The sequence below is a fragment of the Amblyraja radiata genome, chromosome 24 (assembly GCF_010909765.2).
Source record: "Amblyraja radiata isolate CabotCenter1 chromosome 24, sAmbRad1.1.pri, whole genome shotgun sequence".
NCBI lineage: Eukaryota > Metazoa > Chordata > Chondrichthyes > Rajiformes > Rajidae > Amblyraja > Amblyraja radiata.
Window position 1 is genome coordinate 5,770,488 of NC_045979.1, and position 18,058 is coordinate 5,788,545.

Sequence of the window (18,058 nt, forward strand, 5' to 3'; positions counted from 1 at the left end):
ATATTCTTACTGATGAAGGCCAAAGTGCAAAAAGCCCTTTTGACCACCTTATCGACCTGCGACTCGACCTTCAAGGAACCATGCACCTGCACTCCTAGTTCCCTCTACTCTACAACACTACCCAGAGTTCTACCATTTACTGTGTAGGTCCTGCCCGTGTTTGACGTCCCAAAATACAACACCTCACACTTTTCTGTATTAAATTCCATCAACCATTCCTAAGCCCACCTGGCCAATCGATCCAGATCCTGCTGCAATCTTGAAGAAGGGTCCCAATCTGAAACGTCACATATCCATGTTCTCCAGCGATGCTGGCTGGCCTGTTGACTTACTCCAGAACGGTGTGTAATTGTTTTGGTAAACCAGCATCTGCAGTCCCTTGTATCACCAGATTAAGACCGCTGGTTATGGTCCAGACTTCTTGTGGGAGCATCCAGGAAATTGGTCCACAATTCCAGGAGGCTTGGCAAGCTTCATGCCCAAGTATGCACCACTTTGGGCAATGACCTGGAATTACTGGAGGCGAGCTCTGAATAAAATATTGTAAGCGATTTGCCTCCACTGATGGACTCATTCATTTTGTTTTTCTTGAATGAAAAGAACTTCTTCCCCCAAGTCTTGATATCGAAACAAACATCCAAATCCACCACCCCTCATTTCATCTTCTCCATACCAATTTAACACTGTCATACATCCGTTTACCTGGTCTCCCCCCTCAAGCATAACGCTGTTCATGACAAAATAAATCGCATGACTACAACAATTCCCATGCTGTTTCAAGAGCACGAATAGTACCATACACAAATTCCTTTCACTATCCCGCCTTTCACAGCTGCAAAATGTTTTGGGGAAATGAATACAAGAATATAATTTCATCGATTTAAATTGTTCAATTGATATTACAGTTCTAATGTAGAATCTCAAGCCTAACAAACCAGAAAAAAAGATAGCGGGATAGATGGTTGAAGCAATCAAAGCTGTACCACTTAAAGAGGCATCTTCAAAGGAGGGGAGCACAGAGCAACCATTGTGACTAGCAGAAGACAGGGGCCATGAGAGGCTAGATATAGAAGAATGCTAGAGGGTAAAGACTGCAACATCACAGAAGAAAAGTGGGCCCCACCAGTCCGGCTTCTCTCCTTCTTCAATAATCTCTTCTGTCGCTCGCAGGGTGCAATGCTGGGTTGGCTTGTAGGGAGCGGTGGGCTTCAATTCTTCAAACAGCTCGCTAGTTGTCCTTGCCGAGAAGAAGCGAATGATGTAAAAAGTTTTTAAGTTCTCATCTTGGAACTGAAAGACCAGTGTTACTGGGAAATAGCCACGAGTCATCATCGAGCAAATGACTTCAATTTTATAGGTTTCTCCTGCATGAGGAAAGAAGTTACTGTTGTAGCCATTGCCTTGTTTAATACTTACAGTAACTGGATGTCACAAACTGCACCGAATAGCCCAACACACGACTCCTCAACCAGAGGAAACGTCTTCCTGCAACCAATCCACTAGCCCCCTGGAGAATTTATGTTTCCATGAGAACACCTTATCTTATAAACCCTTGTGAAATTCAGTCTTCAGTCCTTGCTTCAACCTAGAACTGGTCTAATCAAACTCCCTCCATGCCTTCTTCAAAAAGAGAACCAAACTGCAAATAATATTTTTCCTTTTCATTTCTTATTGCATCTGCACGTTCTTCATCAGCAATGTTCAGGTACACCAAGGTCCTTTGCACATCACCACTTGTCAACCTCTCACCATGTTCCAATTATTCCACTTCTATTACATGCTCTAAAACAAATAACTTCACAATCTTTCATGTTATTTTCCATCTACCATAATCTCACCTTTCATGGCTCATTCAGACCCATACTGTCCCACCGTGTCTACTCTGAGCAGCAAACTTGGAAATTGTCTTAGTTCCCCTCAGCTAAATTGCCGCTGATGAAAAACGGGCCGAAGGGAAGTGAGGGGTGAAAGGCAACTCAGATACTCTACTTGGATGACAAATAATTAGTTTAGTTTAGATATACAGCGTGGAAACAGGCCCGTTTCCCACCACGTCCACCTCGCCATTGGTCACCCGCACACTAGTTCCACGTTCCCCCACTTTTACATCCTGTACACAGAGGACAATTTACAGAAGCCAATTAACCTACAAACCTGTACATCTTTGGAATGTGGGAGAAGAGCAGAACACACACAGCGAAATTGCACACGGTCACAGGAGAATGCACAAACTCCATATATACAGCAGTTACGTTTGATCGCAGATCTCAGATGCTATGAAGCAGCAGCTCTACTGCAGCCCCCAGTCAAGTAGCTTCTTACACTGCGTGCAAACTATTACACATTTCTTGTGGGACACATGGGGGGTGGGGGGGTGGGGGGGAGGAAGAGATATTTGAGAAGGGCGATTGTAATATAGTCATGCTTTACCTTTAACGAATTACCTTTGAAATGCCAAGGTAAGCCTGGACTAAATGAAGAGGACTGTGCTCTACATGGGCCAACTAGTCAAATGGCTTCACAGGCTATCCCTATTATCCATTTGTTTGTGCCCTTTGGATTCAAAGGAGCAGCAATGAGTCATGTTCACGTTCCAAGAGTAGATTTAATGAGGATGAAAGCCAAATTCAGGGGAGGCCAAGATTCAATATCCACAAATCTGCTTAAAGGATAAATTGTTGGGGTTTTAAAAGCGAGTCGGGTGAGAATGCCCTTCCATACGTTTCTCCACAGACCCAAAGCAGTAGGATTGAAGTGGTATGTGGTACAATACAGCAAATTGATCACTTTGACTTGCCTGTAGATAGAGCTCTAGGGGCTAGTGGAATCAAGGGATATGGGGAGAAGGCAGGTACGGGTTATTGATTCGGGACGATCAGCCCTGATCATAATGAATGGCGGTGCTGGCTCAAAGGGCCAAATGGCCTCCTCCTGCACCTATTTTCTATGTAATCATCCAGCTTCAACTTGTTTGTCCCCATGAAATGCCAAAATGAAACTTGCTTGTGGGTTGGGGTTTATATGGACACGATCTGTGCAGGGTAGGAGTGCAAATATGCTCACAAATGGAAAACACAATTAAAGCGAAAACTGAAATACTAAAGATGGGAAGTTATTCTGTGCAGAGCTCGAGGGCAGAAAGTGCCAGAGGGGAAGGGGTATAGACCAATACATAACTTGCCTCTAATCAACAAGGCAAGCCGAGTAATGAAGGTATAGTAAGGAGAGCAATGTTATCAATGGAATTCGTGTAATAGGATCATTGATGCCGGGATGTTTGCCCAGAACCAACTGGCCATTCCAAGAGGAAAGATGGAAAGGATGGCCGATTCACTTAAAATCCACATGGTAAGAACTGTGACCATTTGCATCACCAGCCAAATAAAACAATTAGCTCCCAAATTATGGAATGCCAGCAGGTAAGAGGGAGTCATTAGAATTACTATTAATGGTTTTTTGGAATATATAGGAAGGCAGGATGTAAACTAATGGGGCTGCTGCATGACTGTGAAAGGTGGATTGTTGAAAGATCAGGAAGAGTGGTTAAGAGGGGAATAATTAGGCAGCGCAATTACTGTAAATAATGACTAACGAGAAAAGGATGGGGGGGGGGGGAGGGGGGGGAGAGGAAGGGAAATTAAAGCAGCTGAAGACAGCCACAATGCATTTATAATTGGGCTTTAGAATTAGAGTTACATAGACCCTGTTGTGTGACAATTATTAGAACATGCCTAGCCTGCAGGTAAAGATTGGTAATATTGAGGGCCTTGCCATTAATGATTTAAAGTAAGAATTACATCGACATATCCAATGGGGTGTGGGTTTTACCCAGGAATACAAACACAGCATGGGGACAATCTGTAATGCAAATTAGGGGAAGGTATGTTGTGCATTTGAAGATCAGAAGCCTCTATCTGAAGTGCAGGGTATGAAAATAAATGTATTCTCCTTTATCTATCTATCCCTTTTCCACGCTATTTATTTATCTAGATTCAGTTCATCCCAAACATTGTGTTCCCTGTTCTCACCACATCCTCAGTCTAGAAGGTCCACTTGAATAACATGGGAACATCTTATATACATGGTGTTTAGACAGCAAACTCTTCCCACGAGAGCTGCCCACAACACTTATTCAAGGAAGGATCAATTGATGAGAACCAGGCAGAATATCCCAAGAATGAATAGAAAACTGTGTGGAAATGGGCTGAGGGAAAGGACAAGTGCATCTCACCTGCATGCAGCTGCAAGGGTTGGGAATTAGTCACCTTCTTCTCATCGTTCAAGGTGAAGACGTGGAAGCGGCGAAGCATCTCACATCGTACAAACTTCACCGCATTGGTCCCCTCGTTCGTCACCTTGATCTCGACAGTTTCCCTCTTATTGCAGCTGACCGGTACTTGGATCTTCCCCCAATCGGTGTCAAAGTCTGACTTTACCGTTATGCCATCTTTGTCTTTGATCAAGATTTCCCTAAAAGATACAACCACAGTTAACATACACGCAACTGATTATTACCCACGCTAGCAACTCGGGCATCTAGGACCTCAATGCACCCCCCCCCCCCACAAAAGCTCCTGTTTAACAGCAGTGTTCAAGTTCCACATTGCTGCAGGATGGGCTCCTGGCTTCCATCAGAATGCAGCATGTTGTGCATCATTCGCTTCAGTCCACAGCTCTGGAGAAGCTCCTTACACCTAACTGAGATTGTAATAATTCAAATAAAAGTTAATGAAATCAAAACTATGTATGGAAATGTTGTCATCCAGTGATTATTCAGTCTATGGAACAGGCTCCACAAGATGAAGGAAGCAGAGTTAATCAACGAGATTGATTTCTTTCTGATAATCATTTGTGATTTGGGAAGTGTATTTAGTTTCAAACCAGATATACCAACTGCACCATGATGCATGAAGAAGAGGTGACTGGGCCCATGTTCACCAAACCTCTCCATCAGTCTCGTTACACCTCACCTCTTGATCAATTGTAGAATAACTGAGAGAGAACAGTTAGTCCAATCAATCACAACTCTACAATGAGATGACCAGGAGCTGGTTGGAGTGGCAAATGACAAGCTACACATGGATTCATCCCACCACTGCCATTGTTCTCCCAGGTTGCGTCTCTGGTCCAAATCATTTTAACTCCTCAAGCCTCAGAGTTTTTGTTCATTTGGGCACTTACTCCCGTCCCTCCCCCGTGATGGCCAAGTGCCTCCAACATGGATGCAAGTGGATGAGAGTGGAGGAGAGGCTAGGTTTGGGGTTGCCCGTGACATGTGAAAAAAGCCTGGAGGTACTTGAAATCTAGAAGAAAAACAGAAACAGCTGGACATATTTGGAAGAGTCAGCCTGCGAGCCTCTACAAACATCATCCTGCAGGGCTTGAAATTAACGGTTGCCCAGGTGCCATTGACCACTCAAAGCGCCGCCGGGCAACCTAAACACAGAGTCATTTTGCCCGGCTTGGCAACCAGATACTGGTTTATACCGAAGATAGACACAAAAAACTGGAGTAACTCCGCGGGTCAGGCAGCATCTCTGGAGAAAAGGAACGCGACGTTTTGTGTCGGCGGTGACGGCTGTATTGCGTGGGAAAGATACTAGATGCGAGGTGACGAAGGGTCGCAGCGAATGACGGCCCCCGAACAGCGGCTCCATCTCCTCCTCCTCACGCCCCCGGCCCGCCCTGATAAGGGCCGCTGCTTGCAAACCCGCTCTCCAAAGATCCTATAGCAGAGCTCCGCTATAGGATCTTTGCCGCTAACGGCGCTTTTAAAAAAAACCCTCCCGCACGCCGAGGCCGGGGGGGGGGAGGGAGGGAGGGGGAGGCCTCGGCGTGCGGGAGGGTTTGGTTTGAAAGCGATTTTCGGCGTTAGCGGGATTGCTGTCACTGCCACTGCTGTGCGAGACCCGTCATTCGCTCCGACACTTCTGAAGCAGCTGCACCATAGACCCTTTAGCTATAGGATCTTTGAGCTGCACCGCTCGGCCTTGCACCTTGCTGTTGGCTGGCGGAGGAGGGAGGCGGTGGCGTGGAAATCCCAACGGCCAAGGCAGCGGGGCGATGTTGTCCGAGGAGCGCTGACCTTCCTTCCTCCCCACCTCGCCCCCCTTCTCTCTCTCTCTCTCTCTCTCTCTCTCTCTCTCTTTCTCTCTCTCTCACGTCCCCTCCACCCCCCCTTTATCCTGGGACCCCTCCTCTACATCCCGCACTGATCCCCATTCCCGCCTCTATTCAGTCCTCACTGACATCCCCTGCGCTCCCCTTCCCATCTTCCCCCCCAATCTATTCATCCTGCGCTGATCACCCTATCCACCTCGAATTAATTATCCTGCCGCCATACCCCCCCCCCCCCCAATCCATCCTACACTGGTTCCCCAATTCACCCTGTACTTACCTCTTTCCCATCCATCCTGCACTTCTCCTCCATCCATCCTGCACTTCTCCTCCATCCATCCTGTACTGATCCCCCATCCATCCTGTACTAATCCATGCATTCATCCCGTACTTACCCACCCTCCATTTACCCTGCACCATCCCCCATTCATCCTGTAGTGATTTCCCATTCATCCTGCACAGACCCTCCGATCCACCCTGTACTGACCCCCCCCCCCCCCCAAATTCTTCCTGCGCTGATCTCCCCCGCCCCATCCATTCTGTACTGATCCTCCCATTCAAGAAGAATGGGGGGAACAGTCTGAAGAAGGGTCTCGACCCGAAACGTTGCCTATTTCCTTCGCTCCATAGATGCTGCCTCACCCGCTGAGTTTCTCCAGCACTTTTGTCTACCCCCATCCATCCCGTCCTGAACCCCCCATTCAACACCACTGACATCCCCGTGCTCTTCCCTCACAATTTTACCTACTCCAACCAACACGTACTAATTCACCTTCCTCAATCCATCCATTCTGCACCGACTGCCATCTAACCCCCCCCCCCCCCCCCCCCCCGCGACCTTCCCCCCCCATCCGACACCGACCGCCCCCCACCCACCCACCCCACCCACCCCCCTCTCACGGTTGCCCGGCTGGCAACAGGGAAAAAAAGTTAAGCAAGAGCCCTGTCCTGCTGTAGAATGTTGAGACAAGGATCAAGACTTCATGGTTCATCAGCAACACTATGCTCAGAGGTGCAGGAAATCGGTGTACAATTGCTAAAGAACTGCTGACAAAGCATCTCCAACCCAAAACATTGACTTGTTTCTTTTCCCACAGATGCAGCTTGACTTGTTTGAGGCTCCCCAGCATTTTTCACTTTTGCTTTAGATTGCCCATGATATTCAGTTTGCCTTGGGCCAGGGTAATCTAGGCTGCACCCAAGGGTCACAGCACCTTGAATGTCCAGGGGGAACAATATCATCAAATAAAACAATTGATGAGATTCCACTGCTTGGTAAGGGCCAAACTTTACCTGTTGCGTTTCAGCTGGCGGATGATGTGTTTGGCACGGCCCCTCCTCCCAGGCTCAGGGACAACGGCCGGAGACTGTGCTGATCCCAGGTTGCCGGTGGAGTTGGAATTATGCCAATACTGGTTGGCATACACCACCTTTCTCCTCTAGGAAGGAAGGAACATTTGATGTTAAGCAGTGCTGTTGAGGGCAGCAGCAAGCATGACAAATAGACATTGCAGGTGCGACATTGGACTGACCTGAATAGACAAAAGTCCCGTGTAGGAAAGAACTGCAGACGCTGAGTTCCTCTAGTATTTTGTGTCTATCTTAGACAAGATTCTCACCAGATAATACATGGCCCATGTATTGCCACGTGCTAATCTCCACTTCAGGAGTATGGGAATATTCATTACAACTTTGACAAATGGGATTCCTCCCTTGCTTAGTAACTCAAGAGGCAGAAAGGCTGGGGAAGTGGAAGTCGCAGTGGAGTTGTTAATGAATATTTTCTCTTTCCTTCCTAACAGTGGCATGAAGGACATTGTAGGTTTCAAATCCCTGGGACTTCATTATATACTTAATCAGAGTTGAGCAAGGAAACATGCCCTTGGCCAACTGAGTTCATGCCACCGATCAAGCACGCCACATAATATAATCCTGCTGTATTCTCTCCTTTATCAGGCACAACCCAGTGAGCAGGCAAAGCTCCATTCCCAGTTCCTGCAAGCTTGTTAGAAGTGGACTATCTCAACAAACCCGACAGCCGTTGGATCAGAGGCACAGAGGGAAGAGGAATGGAAGAGGCAGCCTTAGAATTCCCAATTGCCATCCTGCTGGAAAATGGCGGGACAGGATCAAGAGTGAAATCCACAGTCCACAGTTGAACAGCAACACCAAGCTCGGAGGTACACAAAGTCACTGAATATCTGTTAAAGCACCTGTGTCAACATACCTACAGAGAAAGTACATGGGCAAGGTGTGGCAGACTGAAGAGATCGAGTCCAGGTGTGAATATGCACAGATGGAGGTGCTTTGGGAATGGAAGGTAACTGTTGTGGTGCTGGCTCGAAGGGCCGAATGGCCTCCTCCTGCACCTATTTTCTATGTTGAGACTTAGCTTCACTGCTGGTGACATCACAGGGTGGAGGCCCAATTCCAGGAAATCACGTGTCACCACTAAGTCTGGACCCCTGAAGAAGTTTGTTTTGTTTCTCTGTACTGACAACTGTTATGTATCTGTTATGATTGGGCTAAAGGGTTGCCTCCCACTGTATTTTCCTGCCATTGGTTTCCCACCACTGTATATCTGTGGAAATAGGTGATCGATTCGTTAGCGAATGTCTTTCTTTTTGGTTGTCTACATGAGGCTGCTGAGGGCTCGAGTGAGTGGATCAGAAATCGGCCCCGCTTTGAAGAATGTGTTTGGACTACAGTATTCAAATCAGTGTTTTACTGACCTAGACTGGGGGGGGTGGGGGGTAAAACAACCGGAATCGGCACACCCAAAGTATGAGATAACAACGATGAATCACAAGAATAATTAAATGTGGTGCCTTGTAATCCCATTACCTCCAAGGATGCCTTTTGAAATGCTCCATACAATTTGGACATCATTGCCTCCAGATTACTCATCACCTTTGCACAACACATTCTTCATTTTTAAATCTTCATGCTAGTTTTCAAAATGCTTCATTGATTCAACATTTGCAGAGATTGGCATGCCATAAATGTTTAGCTGATTAAATCAGTTGAACACAGATCTTGGTTGATCTGAACTCGGGTAACAAGACTAAAAGCAAAGGCGGATGATTGAGACAACAGGACATGGCAGACGAATGATTAAATGACCTCAAAAAAAGAGATTAAATTGTAGAATTCCAAAGTTGAAAAAATCCAGATGGAATCAGAATTTACAATATTTAGTCAACACAAACACAGTATGATATCTTTACAAAGAAAGGGCAACTATCAAGATATGATGGCCCAGCGGTAGAGTTGCTCCCTTAGTGTTTGCAGCACCAGAGACGTGGGTTCGATCAACTATTGGTGCTGTCTGTACGGAGTTTGAATGCTCGCCCCCTGACCACGTGCGTTTTCGCAGAGATCTTGGGTTTCCTCCCACACTCCAAAGGAGTACAGGTTTGAAGATTAATTGACTTGGTGTAAATGTAAATTCTCCCTAGTGTGTAGGATTATGTTAATGTGCGGGGATCGCTGGTGTGCGGGGATCGTGGACTCGATGGGCCAAAGGGCCTATTACTGTATCTCTAAACTAATTTGTGCTACAAGTTACTGGCCTCCCTAAAAGGTAAATGGAAAACAGACAAGTAAAGTAGGAGTGAGTTATTTGTGTTACATGGAAACAAATAGGGCAATACAATGAAGAACAACATCCAGCTGTCTAGGCTACTCAGGAGCCATGTTCCTGTTGATCATTTCTGGAGGACACTTAGCTGATGCAGATATCTCTCTCAGCAGATTCTCTGTTCATCATATTCGGAGGGATGGGGTACGTTAACCATTGTTCAAATAGACAAGCTAGCCAGATACACGTCTTAACTACAAATGTCTTGGTACGCTGCAGATAGCGGCTCATTTTGCCTTCATTTTTTGACGTCAGAAGAATGACAGCATACATTCCACTTGCCTGACGAGTACAACTCCAGTGTCCGAATTAAAGGACTTCCTTTAGGAAGGAGATGGAGGAATTTCTTTAGTCAGAGGGTGGTGAATCTGTGAAATTCTTTGCCACAGGAGATTGTGGAGGCAAAGTCAACGGATATTTTTATGGCAGTGATACATAGCTTCTTGATTAGTGCCAGTTTCACGGGTTATGCGGAGAAGGCAGGAGAACGAGGTTGAGAGGGGAAGATAGATTAGCCATGATTGAATGGCGGAGTAGACTTGATGGGCCGAATGGCCTAATTCTGCTCCTATCACTTAAGAATTCTCAAAATCCAGCATCTTCCAGGAGCTTGGCTGCTATCCATCTTCCATGTCAACATTAACTCCCTCCACCAGTTCACGACCACTCATGATGCACTCAACAACCTACTCCCACACAACTTCCTTAAACACCAACCTCCCTCTGGGATAAAATCAACAGTAGCAAGGGAATACCTTACCGTGCAGGTTCCTTTTGGGCGGAAGCATTCTACGTGAGCATAGTGTCCGTCCCGTCTGCCTCCAGGTTACTCAATGCTCACAGCTCCACATTGCCTTCTGACCCAGCTGGGCCTCCATTTTTATTTAAATCCTCATTTTCAATCTGTTCAATCATTCACCGTTCCTCATCTATTCCCTCATTTCCCCAATTCTATCTTCTTGTGTGTTCCCAACTCCACACCTCCCACAAATGACTGACCTCCTCTTGCTATCTCACCTCAAAGCAATCATATTCCCTCCTTAATCATTCCATCTCTTCCAAAACACTTAAAATGGTCCAAGCCCCTCATTAACGCCCAATATCTCCTATGCCTCAGTGACAAGTTTGTTGTTGGTAAGCAGACCTGGCCTGGCCCTTGCATCATTTTATATTGATGGTAGAAGTCCAACTTTTTAAAGAGCAGAGACAAAAGAGATTACAGGTGCACAACCTTTTATCCGGAGTTCCGGAAACCGAAAAGCTCAGAAAACCGGACATTTTTCCAGGATGTTGTCTGCACACCAAAGCTCGCGTTTCGCGCCAAACTTGACCCGAAACGACCCACGGTCAACCCAGGTCTGTACTACTGTAGCGGCTGCCTCCTCCCCGGAGACCCGGGAGACACTTAAACATCTGTAAATCATTGCTTAAATGTTAGTCAGTTAGTTTGGAGGGCTTTTATGTGAAGGGGGGGGGGGGGGGTGAAGTGGGAAACTTTAATTCTTAGTCCCCTACCTGGTCGGAGAGGCGGGGAGCGGTCAATGCCTTACCGGGTCGCCGTGCAGTAAGCTCCGGAGCGCTGTGGCCGCCGACTCCCAACATCGCGGAGCTGGGGCTCCGGGCGTCCGGCCACGGGCAGCGCTGGTTGTAGCTTCGACCCCGGCAAATCTACCCCTGGCTGCGCGGCGCTCCAAATCCAGCGCCGCCCGCGGCCGGACGCCCGCAGCCCCAGCTCCGCGATGTTGTGTGTCGGCGGCCACAGTGCTCCGGAGCTTACCGCACGGCGACCCGGTACGGCATTGCCCGCTCCCCGCCTCTCCGACCAGGTAGGGGACTAAGAATTAAAGTTTCCCCCTTCACACTCCCCCACCCCCCCACCACATAAAATCCCTCCAAACTAACTGACTAACATTTAAGCAATGATTTCCCGGTCTCCGGGGAGGAGGCAGCCGCTCCAGACTTTTCAAGCCGCCCGCGCTACCTACCTAATCTACGCTAAAAATCTTCCATTCGGAAATCCGAAAAATTCCGAAATCCGAGAAGTGTTTGGTTCCAAGGCTTTCGGATAAAAGGTTGTGCACCTGTATGTTCATTTCTTTTAAAGATGTTCTCAATGGTTGGAGCGCTTTGCAGGAATACAGGGTACAGCAACAAGGATACATTTGCCTGGTACACAAGGACAGATTCAGAGTACACCTCACTGTCATTTTTTGGAGACACAGACCCTGCAGAAGCTGGAATCTTGACAGAAAATAATCCTGGAAGAACTCAGTGGGTCAGGCAGCATCTGCAGAGGGCAAGTCTCAAGGGTCTCACCCAAAATACTGCCTGCCCATTTTCATCCGAGTTCCATCTGATGCTGCATGACCAACCGAGTTCCTCGAGCACTGTTTTTTGTTCATCATTAATATTTGCTTAGATTCCTAAACCTAGACAATGACATAGCAATGAGCAGCAAATATTCCAAACACGAATACACATCCTCCGTCACGCCTTCATCCCAAAAGCGATGGCACACACAAATGAAGATTAAAAACCAAACTGCTTGAGCAACTCAGCAGGCCATCAGGGAGAAGATAGGAACAGGATTCTGATCAGCCATGATCACATTGAATGGCGATGCTGGCTTGAAGGGCCGAATGGCCTACTGCTGCGTCTATTGTCTATTGCCAGGCAGCAGTGGGAGTTGCTGCCTGAAACACTGATACACATTGCATTGGCAAACAGGCTGTTGCCCATTCCTCGATTACAATATCGTGTCTTACTTTAGTGCATTTGACAATCTGAGGCATACCAAAGCAATGATATACTTTTGCCAGCTGGAATTTCTCCAGCAGTTTGTTTGTTGTTTGTGAGTATAGCATCTACAGTCCCTTTCATTTCTCAAGAAGATTACATCTTATTAAACCAGATTTCGGGGGGGGGGGGGCCTTGTTCTTCAAGTCAGACTCAATGGCCTGATTTAAAATTGACTCCCACCATCAGGACCAGCCAGCTCAATCAACAGTGAGAAAGCCTAGACTACACAGCTTCAGAATTTTAAACAGAACCTCATATCAGTAAAACTGGCCTTGGAGCCCGATATCAAAAGGACAACTGGTTCATTATCTTCCCCTGGCAAAGGAATAAAAACATTCCACACTCTTAAAACTATCCTAGCATTCCTTAAGCCAACTCCATAAAGCCATAGTGATACAGCACAGAAAAGGGGCTTTTAGCCCAACTCATCCATGCTGACCAAGTCCCATTACCTTCCACCTGACCCATATCCTTCTAAATCTTCCCTTCCATGCACCTGTCCAAGAGTCCTTCAAATGTTGCAATCACGCCCATCTCTACCACTTCCTGCTGTAACTCAAATACCATCAAAATTGGCCTTGCACCAAATTCAGACTTCAACTTTTGGACCAGTCCTATCTTTTTCCATAGGTACACAAAAAAGCTGGAGAAACTCAGCGGGTGCAGCAGCATCTATGGAGCGAAGGAAATAGGCAACGTTTCGGGCCGAAACCCTTCTTCAGACTGATAGGGAGTGGCGGGGAGAAGGAAGGAAAAAGGAGGAGGAGGAGCCCCAGGGCTGGGGGATGGGAGGAGACAGCCCGAGGGCTAAGGGGAGGAGACAGCCCGAGGGCTAAGGGGAGGAGACAGCAGGGGCTAACAAAATTGGGAGAATTCGATGTTCAAGCCCGCAGGCTGCAGAATCCCCAAGCGGAATAAAAGGTGCTGTTCCTCCAATTTCCAGTGTTGCTCGCTCTGGCCATGGAGGAGACCCAGGACAGAGAGGTCGGATTCGGAGTGGGAGGGGGAGTTGAAGTGCTGAGCCACCGGGAGGTCAGGTAGGTTCTTGCGGACCGAGCGGAGGTGTTCGGCGAAACGATCGCCAAACCTCCGCTTGGTCTCACCGATGTAGATCAGCTGACATCTAGAGCAGCGGATGCAGTAGACAAGGTTGGAGGAGATGCAGGTGAACCTCTGTCGCACCTGGAACGACTGCTTGGGTCCTTGGATGGAGTCGAGGGGGGAGGTAAAGGGACAGGTGTTGCATTTCTTGCGGTTGCAATGGAATGTGCCTGGGGAGGGGGTGGTACGGGAGGGAAGGGAAGAATTGACAAGGGAGTTGCGGAGGGAGCGGTCTTTGCGGAAGGCAGACATGGGGGGAGATGGGAAGATGTGGCGAGTGGTGGGGTCACGTTGGAGGTGGCGAAACTGACGGAGGATTACTTGTTGTATGTGACGGCTGGTGGGGTGAAAGATGAGGACTAGGGGGACTCTGCCCTTGTTGCGAGTGCGGGGATGGGGAGAGAGAGCAGTGTTGCGGGGTATGGAAGAGACCCTGGTGCGAGCCTCAACTATGGTGGAAGAGGGGAACCCCCGTTCCCTGAAGGATGAGGACATTTCAGATGCCCTGGTGTGGAACGCCTCATCCTGGGAGCAGATGCGGAGTAGGAATTGGGAGTAGGGGATGGAGTCCTTACAGGAAGCAGGGTGGGAAGACGTGTAGTCCAGATAGCCATGGGAGTCAGTGGGTTTATAGTGGATGTCGGTCAGAAGTCTATCACCTGCGATGGAGATAGTGAGGTCAAGGAATGGTAGGGAAGTCCAGGTGTATTTGAGTGCTGGATGGAAGTTGGTGGTGAAGTGGATGAAGTCAGTCAGTTGTGTGTGGGTGCAGGAGGTGGCCCCAAAGCAGTCGTCGATGTAACGGAGGTAGAGGTCGGGGATGGGGTCCTGGTATGTATTGAACAAGGATTGTTCGACGTAACCGACAAAGAGGCAGGCGTAGCTGGGGCCCATGTGTGTGCCCATAGCTACACCTTGTACTTGAAGGAAATGGGAGGAGTCAAACGTGAAGTTAGAGGGTGAGGACCAGCTCCGCTAGGTGGAGGAGAGTGTCAGTGGCTGGGTATAGGTTACTCCTCTGGTCGAGGAAGAACCGGAGGGCTTTGAGGCCATCCTGGTGGGGGATGGAGGTGTAGAGTGACTGGACATCCATGGTGAAGATGAGGGGGTGAGGGCCTAGAGAATGATATCCTTTTCCATACCTATTTTAAAACTAAGAATTCTGGTCACTGGCTCCAAAAAGCTCCCCCGCTAACACTTCTGCCACCGGCTCTGCTTTATTCCCCCTAAAGATAGTCGTGTGTAGTGTACTCGCTGCTAGGGCCAACGACATAATGATCGAGAACATGTTCCCTGAACACACACAAATCCCACCCCATCCAAGCCCTTAGCACTGTTGCTGTCCCATTCAATATTTGGAAAGTTAAAATCCCCCATGGTTACAACCGCATTATTCTTGCAGCTGTGATTTCCCTTCATAATTTCACTTCTGAATCCTACTGATACCGATAGTACAACCCCAAAGCAGTCACCCTTGCTTCTCAGATCCACACATGGGGCTCGGAGGAATCCCCAGGAATATCCCAAGTACCACTGAGATATTCTCTCTCAAAAAACAACTCTCATTCCTCCGTCTCTCCTGCAGCAGTTGTATCCTGGAACATTGAGCCCCAGCCCTATCCTTCCATCAGCCATGTGTGTGCAATAGTTATGATATCCCCAGTCCCATGTACCTATCCATGGCCCCCATGTTCATCTGCAGGAAGGAACTGCAGATGCTGGTTTAAATCGAATATAGACAAAAAGCTGGAACAAATCAATGGGTCAGACAGTATCTCTGCTGTAGAATGTCGAGACCCTTCCTCAAACTCTGTCTGAAGAAGGGTCTCGACCCAATTCCTTTTCTCCTGAGATGCTGTCTGACACACTGAATTACTCCAGCATTTTGTATCTATCCCAAGTTCATCTGCCAAATCCTCTTGCTCATGTCTATCCTTCAAACTATCGAGTCACCTATCACTCATGCTCAGTCTACACCATTCCCCACTGTGCACCAGCTTCGCCAATAGCCTTTACAGGTCCACCTTTACAGTCGACTCCAAAAATGCCTTCAAATTATTTAGTTCCATCCATGTTCTGGCTCTGGAGAGGGCCCAGAGGAAGTTTACAAGAATGATCCCAGGAATGAGTGGGTTAACATACAAGTGTTTAACGGCACAGGGCCTGTACTCGCTGGAGTTTAGAAGGATGGGGGGGGTGGGGGGGGGGGGGATCTCATTGAAACTTAATGAATAGTGAAAGGCTTGGATGGAGTTTATGTTTCCACTCGTGGGAGAGTCTAGGACTAGAGGTCATAGCCTCAGAATTAAAGGACATTCCTTTAGGAAGGAGATGAGGAGGAATTTCTTTATTCAGAGGGTGGTGCATCTGTGGAATTCTTTGCAACAGAAGGCTGTGGAGGCCAATTGATATTTTTAAGATGGAGATAGATAGATTCTTGATTAGTACGGGTGTTATGTGTTATGGGGAGACAGCAGGAGAATTGGGTTAGGAGGGAGAGATAGATCAGCCATGATTGAATGGCAGAGTAGACTGGATGGGCGAATGGCCTAATTCTGCTCTCATCACTTATCGGGTTGTGAATCCACTTCAAGGCAGTCAGGGTACAAGTTTATATCATAAAGGCAGACTGGATATGGCCATTGAATTAAAAAGTTGGCCAATTTCAAGACAGTTCGTCATCAGCCTTCGACAGTTGGAAACAATCTTCTAGATTCTGGTCTTGTGAGCAAGGACCTCACTCTGAGAAGTGCTTGTCAAATAAAGGAGCAAGCCCATTAAGATAGGACTCGGGAAAAACTTCAGTGTGGCAAGACAGGTGATCAACAGTCAGATTGTATTTCTGCCATGGCTTTGATATCCAATCAGTCTAAAATATTTTCCATGCAAAGCAGCAAATCCGTTGGAAGAGAAAGCACAGCCGGGCACACAGAGCGTGGAAGGTGAAAGATAGCTGGCATTACTGGTAATTGTTTGTTCCACAGTCCTTCGACATTGTGTCATTGGGTATATTCCTGGAGACCAAGTCACTTTCAAGCCATGCCTATACCTACCCCAGTAGTGGTCACCCATTACATCCATTGTTAAGGAAGGAACTGCAGATGTTGGTTTAAACCGAAGATAGATACAAAAAGCTGGAGTAACTCAGAGGGTCTCTGGAGATAATAAATAGGTGATATTTTGGGTAGAGTTTGAAGAAGTGTCTCGACCTGAAACTTCTATTTATTTTCTCCAGAGATGCTGTCTGACCCGCTGAGTTACTCCAGCTTTGTGTCTATCAGCCATTGTCAATGTCCCTCTGTCCTCCAGGCAATTGGAATGGGAGCAATTATTGCCAGGACAATCTCCAGAGAGCTGGCACTATGGTTTTGACAGGTGGGTGGGGAAGCATTGGAGTAAGTGATAAAAATAGTACGGTACCTGAGAGTTAATGAAAATCTCACCGCTGCTCACTCGGGCTCTGTTCGATTTCATCAGAGCATAAATCACACCGGAGAAATTCACACTCAAAACACCATCTCTGAAAAAAAGACAAATACAATATCAAATTAGTTGTTGAGTTGGAGAAGCATTTGATTGAAATCTAAACTCATGGGTAAGAGCGAGGCAGGGCACTGGTGGCAGGGAATCCAGAAGATCCAGTGTACACAGTATTAACAACCTCAGAAGGGCCTCGACCCAAAGCGTCACCCATTCCTTCTCTCCAGAGATGCTGCTTGTCCCGCCGAGTTACTCCAGCTTTGTGTATCTTCAAATCAAACCTGCTCTCCATTGAATTTCCACCCATTCCACTCAGTTGCCACAAGACTGATAATAAACTTGTCATCCCAACTCAGTAACTACTGTTTCAAGTGCAAGCCAAAGTAGCAAGAATCTGCATGCCGTTCACTTATGCAACCAAGTACAGCATGATTGAATCCTCGCTAACAGCCACAATGACTAGGGACAGAGCAACGGCTATTTCTCTCCCTCTAATCAAGACCTAGATCATGCCAGCTCCATGCTTGTCCCACAAATACTCTGAAAGAATCAAGTGGCATTTTTTTTTTAAACCTTTTTCCTGCATGGGCAGACAGCATCTGGATGAAATGCCTCACCTGACATCTACTGTCTACTCATCCTTAAGCTCCCATCTAAATGGCACTACGCACTTCAATAATTGTGGCTGTGTTGCAGCCAGGCAACATTGCTGAAAGGTAGTATTGTCGTTCAATTCACTGCTGCAACTTGCAAGACAGAACAGAGATCTGTTCCTGAGAAACTAACTAACTTTTTGATACATTTAAAAAAAAAAAAAGAATATGCCAGTCAATAACGGTATTGTTTTGTGCTTCCTGTTGAAAACAAACTGCTGTCTGTTTGTCTGAAGAAGGGTTTCGGCCCGAAACGTTGCCTATCTCC

General features: G+C 47.3%; 1 protein-coding gene across 3 annotated transcripts in view; it reads right to left on the reverse strand.

Moving 5' to 3' along the window:
* The window catches only part of mov10 (Mov10 RISC complex RNA helicase), a 75,759-nt gene that overhangs the window by 40,977 nt on the left and 16,724 nt on the right, over window positions 1-18,058 (reverse strand). For all 3 annotated transcript variants that reach the window (XM_033042314.1, XM_033042312.1, XM_033042313.1), the window contains exons 2-5: window positions 17,078-17,177; window positions 7,411-7,556; window positions 4,232-4,470; window positions 1,124-1,364 (exon numbers count right to left, since the gene is read on the reverse strand). In XM_033042314.1, coding sequence (XP_032898205.1) covers window positions 1,124-1,364; window positions 4,232-4,470; window positions 7,411-7,556; window positions 17,078-17,131 — 680 coding nt within the window. In that variant the 5' untranslated portion in view covers window positions 17,132-17,177. The remainder of the gene's footprint in view (window positions 1-1,123; window positions 1,365-4,231; window positions 4,471-7,410; window positions 7,557-17,077; window positions 17,178-18,058) is intronic.